Genomic DNA, 12758 nt, shown 5'->3' on the forward strand with positions numbered 1-12758 from the left:
AAAAATATCTGACTTAAAAAGGTCAAATAGAGTAATAATCGTAGAAATCGCACACAGAAAACTCTCAAATTGAAGAGGTAGCTCAGGCCATTGCCTGAAATTCCTGTGTCATGTGGAAATCGAGGTGACTGTGTGTATGTGAAGTGCCGCCAGCAACTTGAGCTCAGGGTTTCTGTGCTTGAGCAGCACTGCAGGATAAGCAGAAGGTTGAAAATTTCTTGGCTTGAATGTCCCAGAAAGTGGTCACCCCATAGCCACAGAAAGCTCAGGACACCTGACAGGGTAGAAACAATGCAGGAATCATCCTGGGACTTGACATTCACTACCCGATTTCAATATTGAATACCAGAGGGGATGAATTCACCTCAAAGGACTGTAGTCTGTGAGCCAAAGCCCTGCTCAGGGAGGCACAGTAAAGTTCAGAAATGCTGCTGTAATAGGGACTTCAAAAGAGGGAAGGCAGGCATTTCTGTAACCACTTACATGAGACCCACAAGGTGTGTTGCATCTCTGGTACCAGGGTAAAAGGGCATCACCGTACAGTGCAAAAAAAATAGGAGCAGGGGGAAGGGGAAAAAGGGAAAGCCAGAAGTTGCGGCTTCTGTAGAAACTAATGACAGAAAGGAGAAGGATTTAGGCGCTGCAATAAGAATTTCAGGAGCTAGGGCAGGAAGACAAAAGCAGGACATCAAAAAAGATAGTAATCTATGAGACTAGTTCTGGGAAAAGAGGGATCTTTTGAAGATGAACAGGATGCATCTCAGCGCTGGGATCAATGTCTTTGTGGTCATTTTAATTAATGCTGTGGAGGAGGGTGGGGGGGCGCTGGTGGCGGGAAAGAATAAACTAATTTGGCAAGGCGATGGACACAAGGATGAAACATTTGAGGGGAAAAACAAGGTACACATGAAGACTGGGGAAACAAATACCCCAAGAGTAAATAACAGTTCAAAAATAGATAGCAGGCAAATGTGAGGCAGTCCAAAATGGAATACGAGTCCATGAGTGTAATTGCACGTAGCATACTGATTAAGGTTAGCGAGCTGTACGCACAAGTTGTCAGACTTGATGTCACAATTTGTCAGAGACCTGGTTCGAAGAAGGGGAGAATTGGAAATGTAATATTCAGTGCGAAAGGTATTCAGGAAAGATGGGGATACTCCAGCTGGGTGAGGCAGCTCTCAGCTAATTCCATGCCTAATAATCATAGTCAGCAAATCACTTCCAGTGGCTTCTCGTTCTGCTCCCACACCATTACCTCTTGTATCCCCCACGGATCGATCCTTGGCCCCCTCCTATTTCTCATGTACATGCTGCCCCTTGGCAATATCAAGGCACAGCCTTAGTTTTCACATGCACACAGATGACACCCAGCTCTACCTCACCACCACTTCTCTCGACTCCTCCACTGTTGCTAAATTATCAGACTGCTTACCAGATGCCGGTAAAAAAATGAGAAATTTCATCCAATTAAATACCGGGAAGACTGAAGCCATTGTTTTTGCTCCAAACTCTGTTCCCCAGCCACTGACTCCATCCCTCTCCCTGGCAAGCCTGAGATCCAGTCTGTTCGCAATCTTGGTATCACATTTGTTCCTGAGTCGAGCTCCTGACCTCATAGTCCTGCCATCAGTAAGAGTGCCTATTTCCACCTCTGTAACATTGCTCTGGCTCAGCTCATGTGCTGCTGAAACCCTCAAACTATGCCTTTGATACCTCGAGATTTGATTATTCCAAAGAGCTCCTGGCTGATATCTTACATTCAATCCTCCTTAAGCTTGAGGTCATCCAAAACTCTGCTGCTCATGTCTCAACTCGCAGCAAGTCCTGCCCCCCCTATCAATCCTCTGCTCACTGACCTACATTGGTTCCAAGTCAAGCAATGTCTTGATTTTACAATTCTCATCCTCGTTTATAAATCCCTCCATGGCCCTGCCCCTCCCTATCTCTAATCTTCTCTAGCCTCACAACCCTCTCAGATCTGTGCTCCTCTAATTTTGGCCTCTTGTGCATTCCCAATTTTAATTGCTCCACCATTGGTAGCAGTGCCTTCAGTTGGCTAGATCCTAAGCTTCCCTTCCTGCAACTCTCCATGTTTCTATCTCACTTTCCTCCTTTAAGGCCTCCTTAAAATCTACCTCTTTGTCCAAGCTTCTGGTTATCTGACCTATCACCTTCTCATGTGGCTCAGTGTCTTTGTTTTATAATGCTCCTGTAATGCAGCTTAGGGCGTTTCATTATGCTACTTTTGCTATATTTATACAAGTTGTTGAAAAGAGAGGGATTGATCAAAGAAACTATTGTAGCACAGGAAAGGATGAAAGGGATGAGTTTTGACTCAGTAGGCAGTGCCCCTGCTTCTGAGCCAGAAGCTCCAGGTTCAAGTCTCACTCCAGGACATGTAGGCAACAGAAAGGTGCGTTTATGATGCAGTTCCACAAGTTGATTAGCAGCCTGCTCATCCTTCCTATACTTCACCACTCTTTTCCAAAGGGAAAGAAATGTGTGTGAAGATACAAAACAAACAAGCTAGGAAGGATTGAAGTAAATGAGCAATCAAAGACAGAATATATTTGGTTTGAATTAAGGAGCAATTACACTTGAGGGTGTATACTAAAGTCCATCAAATAATAGGAAGGAGGTAGAGAAACAAATGTACAGACTAATTACAGAAAGATGCAAGACCTTGTTCTTCTAGATGGTAGCAATCATGGGTTTGGAAGGTGCTGTCGAAGGAGCGTTGATGAGTTCCTGCAGTGCATCTTGTAATGGTACACACTGCTGCTACTGTGCTTTGGTGGTGGAGGGAGTGAATGTTTGTGGATGGGGTGCCAATCAAGCTGGATGCTTTGTTCTGGACTGTGTCAAGCTTCTTGAGTGTTGTTGGAGCTGCACTCATCCAGGCAAGTGGAGAGTATTCCATCACACTCCTGACTTGCGCCTTGTAGATGGTGGAGGGACTTTGGGGAATCAGGTAGTGAGTTATGCGTCGCAGGATTTCTAGCCTATGACCTGCTCTTGTAGCCACAGTATTATATGGCTAGTCCAGTTCAGTTTCTGGTCAATGGTAACTCCAATGTTGTTGACAATGGGGGATTCAGTGATGGTAATGCTTTTGAATGTCATGGGGCTATGGTCAGATTCTCTCTTGACAGAGATGGTCATTGCCTGGCATGTATGTTATGTGCCACTTGTCAGTCCAAGCCTGGGTATTATCTAGGTCTTGCTGCATTTGGACATGGACTGCTTCAGTATCTGAGGAGTCACAAATGCTGAACATTGTGCAATCATCAGCCAACATCCCCACTTCTGACCTTATGATGGAAGGAAGGTCATTGATGAAGCAGCTGAAGATGGTTGGGCCTAGGATACTATCCTGATGAACTCCTGCAGTGATGTCCTGTGAGCTGAGATGACTAACCTCCAACAGCCACAACCATCTTCCTTTGTGCTAGTTATGAGTGCTAGGTGAGTGAGTTGGCCAGCAGAGAGATGGTAATGTTGTCACTCAACGAAATAAGTTTTAAGTTTTTGCTGATTGTGCCCCACTGCCACCCCCCCCCCCCCACCCCCCCACCCACCCCACGATTATGGCGTTTGGACCCCTCCTCTTCCTCATGGTCACCAGCACCCCACCAACCTGGTCACATAGTCAAAGTGTCCCTTATATTATTTCATAAGAGTTGGTCACCCTGACGTAAGGAGATACTTCATAGCACTCAAAGGTACATTCCAGTGAGAAAGAAAAACTATGAGAAGGATGCGTCATCCATGACTAAGTTAAAGATAGTATCAAGTTGAAAGAAAAAACGTACAATTCTGCGAAGATTAGTGCTAGATCAGAAGGCTGAACAGAACTTAAAAACCAGCAAAGAATGACTAAAAAATGAGGGAGTATGAGAGAAAGCTAACTAGATATACAAGAACAGATAATAAGAGTTTCTGCAAGTGTTTACAAAGGAAAAAGAGAGTACTGAAAGGGACCGTTGGTCCTCTGGTGAGAATGGGGAATAAGGAAATGATGGAGGCATTGAAAAAATATTTGTCTTCACTATAGAAGACACAATTAACACCCCAGAAATACTTGTAAATCAAGAGATGAAATGGAGGGAGGAACTCAAAACAATTACAATCACCAGGGAAAGGATACTGAGAAAACTATTAGAACTAAAGAGTGGCTGCAGAGATAATACATCTATTGGCTGCATTTTTCCAAAATTCCCCAGATTTTGGAAAGGTCACATCAGATTGGAAAATAATGAATGTAACTCTTCTATTCACGGAAGGAGGAAGAAAAAGCAGGAAACTACAGGCAAGTTAGCCTAACATCTGTCATAGGGAAAATGCTAGAATCTATTATTAAGGCTGTTATAGCTGGGTACATGGAAAATCTCAGTGTAACCAGGCAGAGTCAACATGGATTGGGAAAGGGAAATTATGCTTGACCAACCAATTAGAATTGTTTGAGGAAATAACAACGTAAATAAAGGAGAACCTGTAGATGTGGTGTACTTTATAAGATGTCACATCAAAGGTTATGACACAAAATAAGAGCTCATGGTGTAGGGGGTAACATATTAGCATGGATAGAGGATTGGTTCGCTAACAGGAAGCAGCGAGGAAGGATAAATGGATGATTTTCAAGTTGGCAATCTGTAACTAGTGGAGTGCACAGGGATTAATGATAGCACCTCAATCATTTACAATCCATATCATTGACTTGGATAAAGGGACTGAGTGCATGGTTGTTAAATTTGCTGATAACACAAGGATAGGTACGAGAGTAGGTCGTGAAGAGGACACAAGGAATCAGCAAACGGATATAGACAGATTAAGCGAGTGGGCAAAAATTTGGCAGATGGAATACAATGGGAGAAAACGTGAACTTGTCCACTTTTACAGGAATAGAAAAGCAATATATTATTTGAGAGAGATTGCAGAACTATACGAACAGAGGGATCCAGGTGCTCTGGTACGTAAATCACAAAAGCTGGTATGCAGGTACTGCAAGTGATTAGGAAGGCAAATGGAATGTTGCCATTTATTGCAAGGGGAATCAAGTGTAAAAGTAGTGAAGCTTTGTTACAGTTATAGACAGCGTTGGTGAGACCATATCTGGAGTATCGTGCACAATTTTGGTCTCCTTAAGAAAGGGTATAATTGTATTAAAATCCGTTCAGAGAAGGTTCACTTGACTGATTCCTGGGATGAAGGGGTTATCTTATGAGGAAAGGGTGGACAGGCTGGACCTGTATCCACTGGAGCTTAGAAGAATGAGAGGTGATCTTATTGAAACATATAAGATCCTGAGGGGAATTGACAGGGTGGATGCCGAGAGGATGTTTCCCTTTGTGGGAAAGACTAGAACTAGGAAACAGTTTAAAAATAAGGGGTTTTCCATTTAAAACAGATGAGGAGAATCTTTTTCTCTCAGAGGGTCATTAGGAAGTGGAATTATCTTCCCCAGAGAACAGTGGAGCAGGGTCGTTGAATACTTTTTAAGGCTGAGTGACACTGACTCCCTTGTTAATCAAGAATTTAAGGTTAAAGGGGGTAGATAGCAAAGAAGAGTTGAGGCCACAATCACATCAGCCATGATCTTACCAAATGGCGGAGCAGGCTCAAGGAACTGAATGGCCTACTCTTGCTCCTAATTCTATGCAGAAACTGCTTCCAGTGGCGGGGGGTTAAGAAAACTGGCAAAAGAAATCTAGGTGTTACAAGGAAAAAAAATTACTGCAGTGATTTTCTGTGATCTGAAAGTATTGCCTGAAAGGATGGAGGAAACAAATTGAAAAGTAACTTCAAAACAGAATCAGATGAATACTTGAAAGGAAAAAAATATATACAGGGCAATGGAGAGAAGGAAGAGAGCAGAAGAAATTGGATAGTTCTAAGAACTGGAACAGACATGATGGGCTGAATAGTCTCTTTTCATATCATCATGTCCTTAATATGTAGATGTAATTGATTTGCAAATTTGGGTTTTAAAACTCCAAGATTATAGGAGTTAAAAAGCACTGAATTAATTGCAGAAGTTGAGGATAGTAAGCAAGTAGGAATTAGATTGTATCATGAGTCTTCATACTTCACAGTGTAATTCATGCATTTTTGACAAGTAACTAATATGAATGCTTTCTCCCCACTAAAATAGAGTATGTCACTCTTGACTCCTGATAACTCACTTCCTGACCCCAGTAATTGACACGGTGTCACATTATTGCCTTTCGGTACTACTAGTGTTTCGGTTAGTCAGCTGCACCATTGCACCAGAATCTGAGGGTGTTTGCACTTGAAACTGCAGAAGTACCAGCTGCCGAAGACATACAGCCTCCTCAGTGTGACAAAACAGAAACCAAATTGAGGAAATACTGCCAAACAGTGCTCAGAAACAAAAAAATGTGTTCACATGCCAGAAGGAATCTGAACTAAACTTACAGCTTGAGCGAAAACAGATCCAACATTTCTGCAGCAGCTACCATCATGAGTGACATTCTATTACAGCCTTTCAGTACCCATTTCTTGCTAAAATACTAGTGAACATGGCGAAGTAAAACAATGCATGCTGTAAACTAGTTATCCCACACTCATCCAGAACGCTGCTAAATTTTCTCTCCTTTTCTCATTAAGGTGCAAACATGTAAGTAACACCTCTGCACATCATCCAACTGCACATCCTTCATTTATGAACCTGAACAGAGTGATGACTGGCGAATCAACCAAGAAGGGCACTGCCATCACCATGTTCCACCATTTCCAGTCATGATTTCAGCTGCCTAGGCTCCAAGCTCTGGAGTTCCCCCACTAAACCTCTCCACCTCTTCACTTCCTTCCTCTCCTCCAAGACTGAAAATTCTACATCTTCAGCCAAACTTTCGGTACCCTGTTCTAATATCGCTCAACATTAGATTTTGTTTCGCCAAAGCTGTGAAATGACTCCGGACATTTCCCTACATTAAAGATACACAAGTTGCCTTTGTACACAACACCTGAAAAAGATGCCAGAGAACAAGTTTGATTCCTATCCGTTTATCCTATCTGGAAACTCCAGGTGTGCATGGAAAGTTACAGCAGTTGTGATGCAGCTATGATACACCACTGGTTTCAATCCAGTTCCTTCTTGCGGCTTCGAGGCACAAAATAGATTAAATGGCAAAACAGAATTCCAACATGACAGACTGACAATAACACTGAAGTACAAAACATTCTCAGCTTTCTTCCTGTATGAGGCCATTATTGAAAAGACACAGGAGATATCTGAAAAACAAAAATAGCAACTACTATTCCTCCTTCTCGCTCACTACTATTCAACTTTCTCACTTATCCTTCTGAAGGTAATAACAACCAACCCTAGAATAAACTTAGGATGTTATTTGGCCAAACTGCACATCACAGGCAACCCAATTTACCCTTGTCTAATATCAACAGATATATACTTTCCAAGTGCCATTGGATGGCAATCAAGAGAAAAACTTGGCTCATATTTTCCTCCCGAGGCCAAATCCAATCCACTGGCTGAAATTAACAGTCTCAGCCAAGCTGACTGACTAAGTTCAAGATCTTTCTGGCCTGTATGTCTCAAATGTTTGCTGAATGATTGTCAAGATGATATAATAATGTCTACAATGTTACTGGAAATTATTTTAAAATAGAATTCTAGTGGTGACTGTGTGTATCTTTTTTGGATTAAAGCCAGCTGATCTAGAGGCTTTGGTGTATAGAAAAGTAGATTTGAAATGGTAATTAGGTAAACATAGGAAAGTTACAAGGTGAAGTGTAAAGGGGGCAATTTGCATTTTTTAAATAAACCACTCAAAAGAATGGGTGAAATCTTACACCTAGTCAGAAGACATCAAACAATTTGTTTACTTTTTCCAAAGCTTACCAATAAAACTGGTGTTATGAAGGGGTTTTATTGTTAGAAAATGTAAAGTTCAAAAAACCTAGTGATACAATGAAATTTGCATTCAAAGAGAAAAATATGTATAAAAGGGAAGACTGTTGATAAAAGAGCAGGGATTCTAAGATCTAACGGCTCCAGCCTGTAAGCCTCAAGCCACTGTCTGCAAGGACCCAGAGCTGAAAGAAGCTCATTTTGAATGTGACTGTCCAGAGTGTGCTTTGCCAGGGGTCTGTTTAAATCTGTGTGTTTTACTGTTGCCTTAACGGAGGTGTAACTGAGAGTCAGATTAATTAGGGGATTTTTTTTTTTAAGAAGTTATCATTGTAATTTGGAGATATATGTATGTGCTTACAATCTTTTAATTAATAAATGTTTAATTTAGTTTTTAAAAAATTTAAGAACCGGTGGTCTTATTATAACTGAATTCAAAGACTGCATCTGGAAACATACAAATTGCAAAAATTGGTTATGACAGTTATTTCAAGTTTCCCTCTGGCATTTGAACAACTCAGCATTCACCGTCGGCTGTGTCATAATACTGCTATTGTTTAAACTCAGTTTGCTTGGTATTTATGCTGATAAATTCTTGATCATCTTAAAAATGATTTTAAATTTCTCAGTCATTTAAAAATTATTCTGAGCACAAAGTTTCAGTGAAAAACGCCTTGAATCAAACAGTTATAGTTAATCAGAGAAACCTTTAATACCTTATGTTAACATATCAGAATCTGCTGAACCTAAGACCATAAGAAATAGAAAGAGTAGACCATTCAGTCCCTCAAGCCTGCTCCACCATTCAATAAGATCATTGCTTCTTGTGTTTCAGATTCAACATTCCCATCTACCCCTGATAACTTTTGATTCCCTTGCTGAACAAGAATCTATCCATCCCTGCCTTAAAACATTCAATGACCCTGCCTCCACTGTCTTCTGAGGCAGAGAGTTCCAAAGTCTCACAACCCTCAGAAAAACATTCTCCTAATCTCTCTCCTAAAAGATAACCCCTAATTTTAAAACAGTGTCCCCTAGTTCTGGACTCATCCACAAGATTAAACATCCTTTCCACGTCCACCTTGTCAATGTTCTTCAGGATCTTATACACAATCAAATCACCCCTCAGTCTTCTGAACTCCAGTGGAAACAAGCCCAGTCCGAACAACCTTTCCTCATAAGACAACCCACTCATTCCAGGTATCAATCTGGTAAATCTCCTCTAAACCGGCTCCAATGCATTTACATTTTTCCCTAAATAAGGAGGCCAAAACTGCATACAGTATTCGAGGTGCGTTCGCACCAATGCCCTGTATAACTGAAACATAACATCCTGACTTTTATGTCCAATCTCTCTTGAAATAAAGGATAACATCCATTAGCTTTCTTAATTACTTGCTGGACCTGCATACTAACGTTTTGTGACTCATATACTAGAACACCTAGATCCCTCTGCACTTCAGAATTATGCAGCCGTCCTCCATTTAATACTCTGCTTTATTGTTCTTCTGCCAAAGTGAACAACTTCCCATTTTCTCACATTATGCTCCATTTGCTGGATCTTTGCCCACTCACTCAACCTATCTATATCTATCTGCAACCTCCTCATACCCTCTTCACAACATACTTTCCTACCTATTTTGTGTCATCCGCAAATTTAGCTACCATGCCTTCACTCCCCTCATCTGAGTCATTGATGTAAATCGTAAAAAGTTGAGGCCCCAGCAAAGGTTATTACGGGACTCCACTCATCACATCCTGCCAATCAGAAAAAAACATTTGTTCATACTCTCTGCTTTCTGCCAGCCAGCCAATCTTCTATCCATGCTAATATGTTACCCACCACACCATGCGCTTTTATTTTCCATAATAACCTTTGATGTGGCACCTTATCAAATGTCTTCTGGAAATCCAAGTCAAGTACAGGCTCTCCTTTATCCACTGCACACGTTACTCCTTCAAAAAACTGCAATAAATTGGTTAAACATGATTTTCCTTTCACAAAACCATGCAACTTCCAGATTGCCTTGAGCTCTTCCTAGTGCCCAGCTATAACCTCCTTAATGATCGATTCTAACAACTTCCCCACCACAGATGTCAAGCTCACTGGCCAATATTTCCTGTTTTCTGCCTCCCTCCCTTCTTGAATAGAAGAGTTATATTTGCTACTTTCCAATCTGATGGAACCTTTCCAGAATCTAGCAAATTTTGGAAAATTAACACCAGCGCATTGGCTACCTCATTAGCCACCTCTTAAGACCCTAGGATGTAGTCCATCAGGACCTGGAGACTTCCAGCCTGCAGCTCCATCAATTTGCTCAGTACCGTTTCCTCGTGATTTCAATTTCACCAAGTTTCTCTCTCCCATTCACCACCTGTTTGCAGCTATTACTGGAATGTTTTTTGCATCTTCCATAGTGAACACAGAAGCAAAATATTTGTTCATTTTTTCCGTCATTCCCTTATTATCTAGTATTAACTCCCCACCATCACTCTCTAGAGGACCAACACTCACTTGACTTACTCTTTTCCTTTTTAAATACCTGTAGAAACTCTTGCTTTTCCCCAGTACTGATGTCAGTGCCCCATAAATAGGAACCAACATCTCCCACACCAGTCTTTGAGCCACACATTTGTCTCTCTAATCTCATTTGCCCTAAACCAATTTGCATGTGGCTCAGGTAATAATCCAGAGATTATTACCTTTGAGGTTCTGCTTCTTAATTTGGTACCTAGCTCCTCATACTGACTTTGCAGAACCTCTTTCCTAGTTCTACCCATGTCATTGGTGCCTACATGGACCACGACAACTGGCTCCTCCCCCTCCCACTGCAAATTCCTCTCCAGCCCTAAGCATGTGTCCCAAACCCTGGCACCAGACAGGCAACATTGTCTTGTGGACTTTTGCTCTTCGCTGCAGAGAACAGTATCAATACCCCTCACTATGCTATCCCCTACTACCACTATATTCCTTTTTGCTCCCCTGCTTGAACAGCTTCTTGTATGATGGTGCCATGGCCAGTCAGCTCATCCACCTTGCAGACCTTGCTTTCATCCACACAGGTTGTGAGCACTTCAAACCTGTTTGACAATTGCAAAGTCTAAGGCTCCTCCACTACTGTCTGCTAGGTCCCATTACCTGCCTCACTGACAGTCACATTCTCCTGTCCCTCACTGCTGACCAAAACAAATGACCCTATTCCGAGAGGTGTGACTATCTTCTGGATGCACAAATGACGGAAATAAAAACCTAGACATGAACACTACAGAAACTTTGCTAACTGTCCACAATTATGTATGAGATCCTTAAAACATGTTGCTGTTATTAGATTCAATTGAAATGCACTCTGTGAAAATGGTCTATATAGCATACTACTATAGAGCCAGTTTATCTCGGTGACAGTTTAACCTTATGTGAAGCCGCCGCACACATTCACGACCTCCCGCCGACTCGGCCTTTTAAAACTGGTAAAAGGGGAGAATCATTTGCCGTTAAATTTATCTGTGACAGAGGTTACAAAATGTTCATTGGAAAAGCATTTGAACGTGGAGTCATTGTGTAAAACTCCGAATCACGTGCAAATCAATTATACCAGATTTAATGCAGCTTAAGGCGACACCACTGACGGTGCCGCTGTTCCCCGTTCACCTCAACACCAACAGCGACATTTCAGCGCTGTCTCGACGGCCCAGAGCCGGCTCCACGGCTGGAGTCCCCCCGGCCCCCAGCGGACTGCCTGACCGGTCCCCCTGACCCCAGCGGACTGCCTGACCGGTCCCCCTGACCCCAGCGGACTGGCTGACCGGTCCCCCTGTCCCCAGCCGTCTGGCTGACCGGTCCCCCTGTCCCCCGCGGACAGGCTGACCCATCCCCACCCGGACTGGCGGGCCGGGGTCTGACAGGTCTCCTTCTCCCTCCTCCCGGTCTGTCTGACTGAGCGGCCGCTCCAGTCCCGCCTCCTACCTGGACAGGTGTTTGAGGATTTGCTTCTTGATGAGCCCGGCCATGCTGGACTCGCTTCAGGAAGCCTCAGGCGGCCAGTCAGGCTTTCAAGCAGTGTCCGTCCACTCCAGCCATGTCTCTCCCCCACCCCCCGCGACGCCCGTTAGCTTCTCCGGCTGTCGTGCAGCCACCACTCCGCCTCCTCCCCTCAATCCGCCGCGGCCGCCGCTAAAAGACCGCCCATCCCGGGCAAGAGGGGCCGGCGGCAGAGCAGGGGGCCGAGGAACAGCACTGCTCCGCCTGGTGGCCAGCGCTCCAAACACACGCTTGTGCATTGAAAGAAAACACATGGATTCCCTTAACATTAAACCTCCCCGTACCTGGGCTCAGGCACAGGGGTGTTTGACGTAATTTACTGCTATTGGGGGGATTTGCTTTCTTTAAAAAATACTTGAATTTGATCCCTCCCATATCAATCTTCTTCTCATACTCTGAAGTTCACACATTCTCTGCATATCATTCTAAGGACACTGGCTCCCTCCAGTGTTTCAAACAAACATCATTTTTCATATGTGTCATGAGAGAAAAGAAAGTGCCTACAGGTGTCTAAGCATCAAAAAGGGCAACGTTGCCCTTGACCTCACTGAATGTCCACACGTAGGAGTCACAGGATAGTGATCAGAAGCAGGAACTGTGATTGATATTCCCTGTTGTAGGGGTGTCTAAGTTGCTCTGCAAACACTTTTTGGGTGGAAACATTAAGTTTGTTTGCAATATACTCAGCAGCAATGTTACATTGTACTTCAACTCCATCTCTGTCTCCACACTGAATGCTGAGGTAGCCCATGCTATTCTCCTATTGGTTACTACAGAGCATGTGACCTTCCTAAACAAGTGTTATTCTTAAAGGTACATTACACA

General features: G+C 43.0%; 1 protein-coding gene across 1 annotated transcript in view; it reads right to left on the bottom strand.

The window, feature by feature from the left end:
- Positions 1-12037, bottom strand: part of bltp3a (bridge-like lipid transfer protein family member 3A) — a 153297-nt gene extending 141260 nt beyond the window's left edge. Inside the window, exon 1 of the mRNA XM_078546733.1 lies at positions 11859-12037. Coding sequence (XP_078402859.1) covers positions 11859-11902 — 44 coding nt within the window. The 5' untranslated portion in view covers positions 11903-12037. The remainder of the gene's footprint in view (positions 1-11858) is intronic.
- Positions 12038-12758: the final 721 nt, after the last annotated feature.

This window comes from Cetorhinus maximus, chromosome 8 (assembly GCF_964194155.1).
Source record: "Cetorhinus maximus chromosome 8, sCetMax3.hap1.1, whole genome shotgun sequence".
Lineage (NCBI taxonomy): Eukaryota > Metazoa > Chordata > Chondrichthyes > Lamniformes > Cetorhinidae > Cetorhinus > Cetorhinus maximus.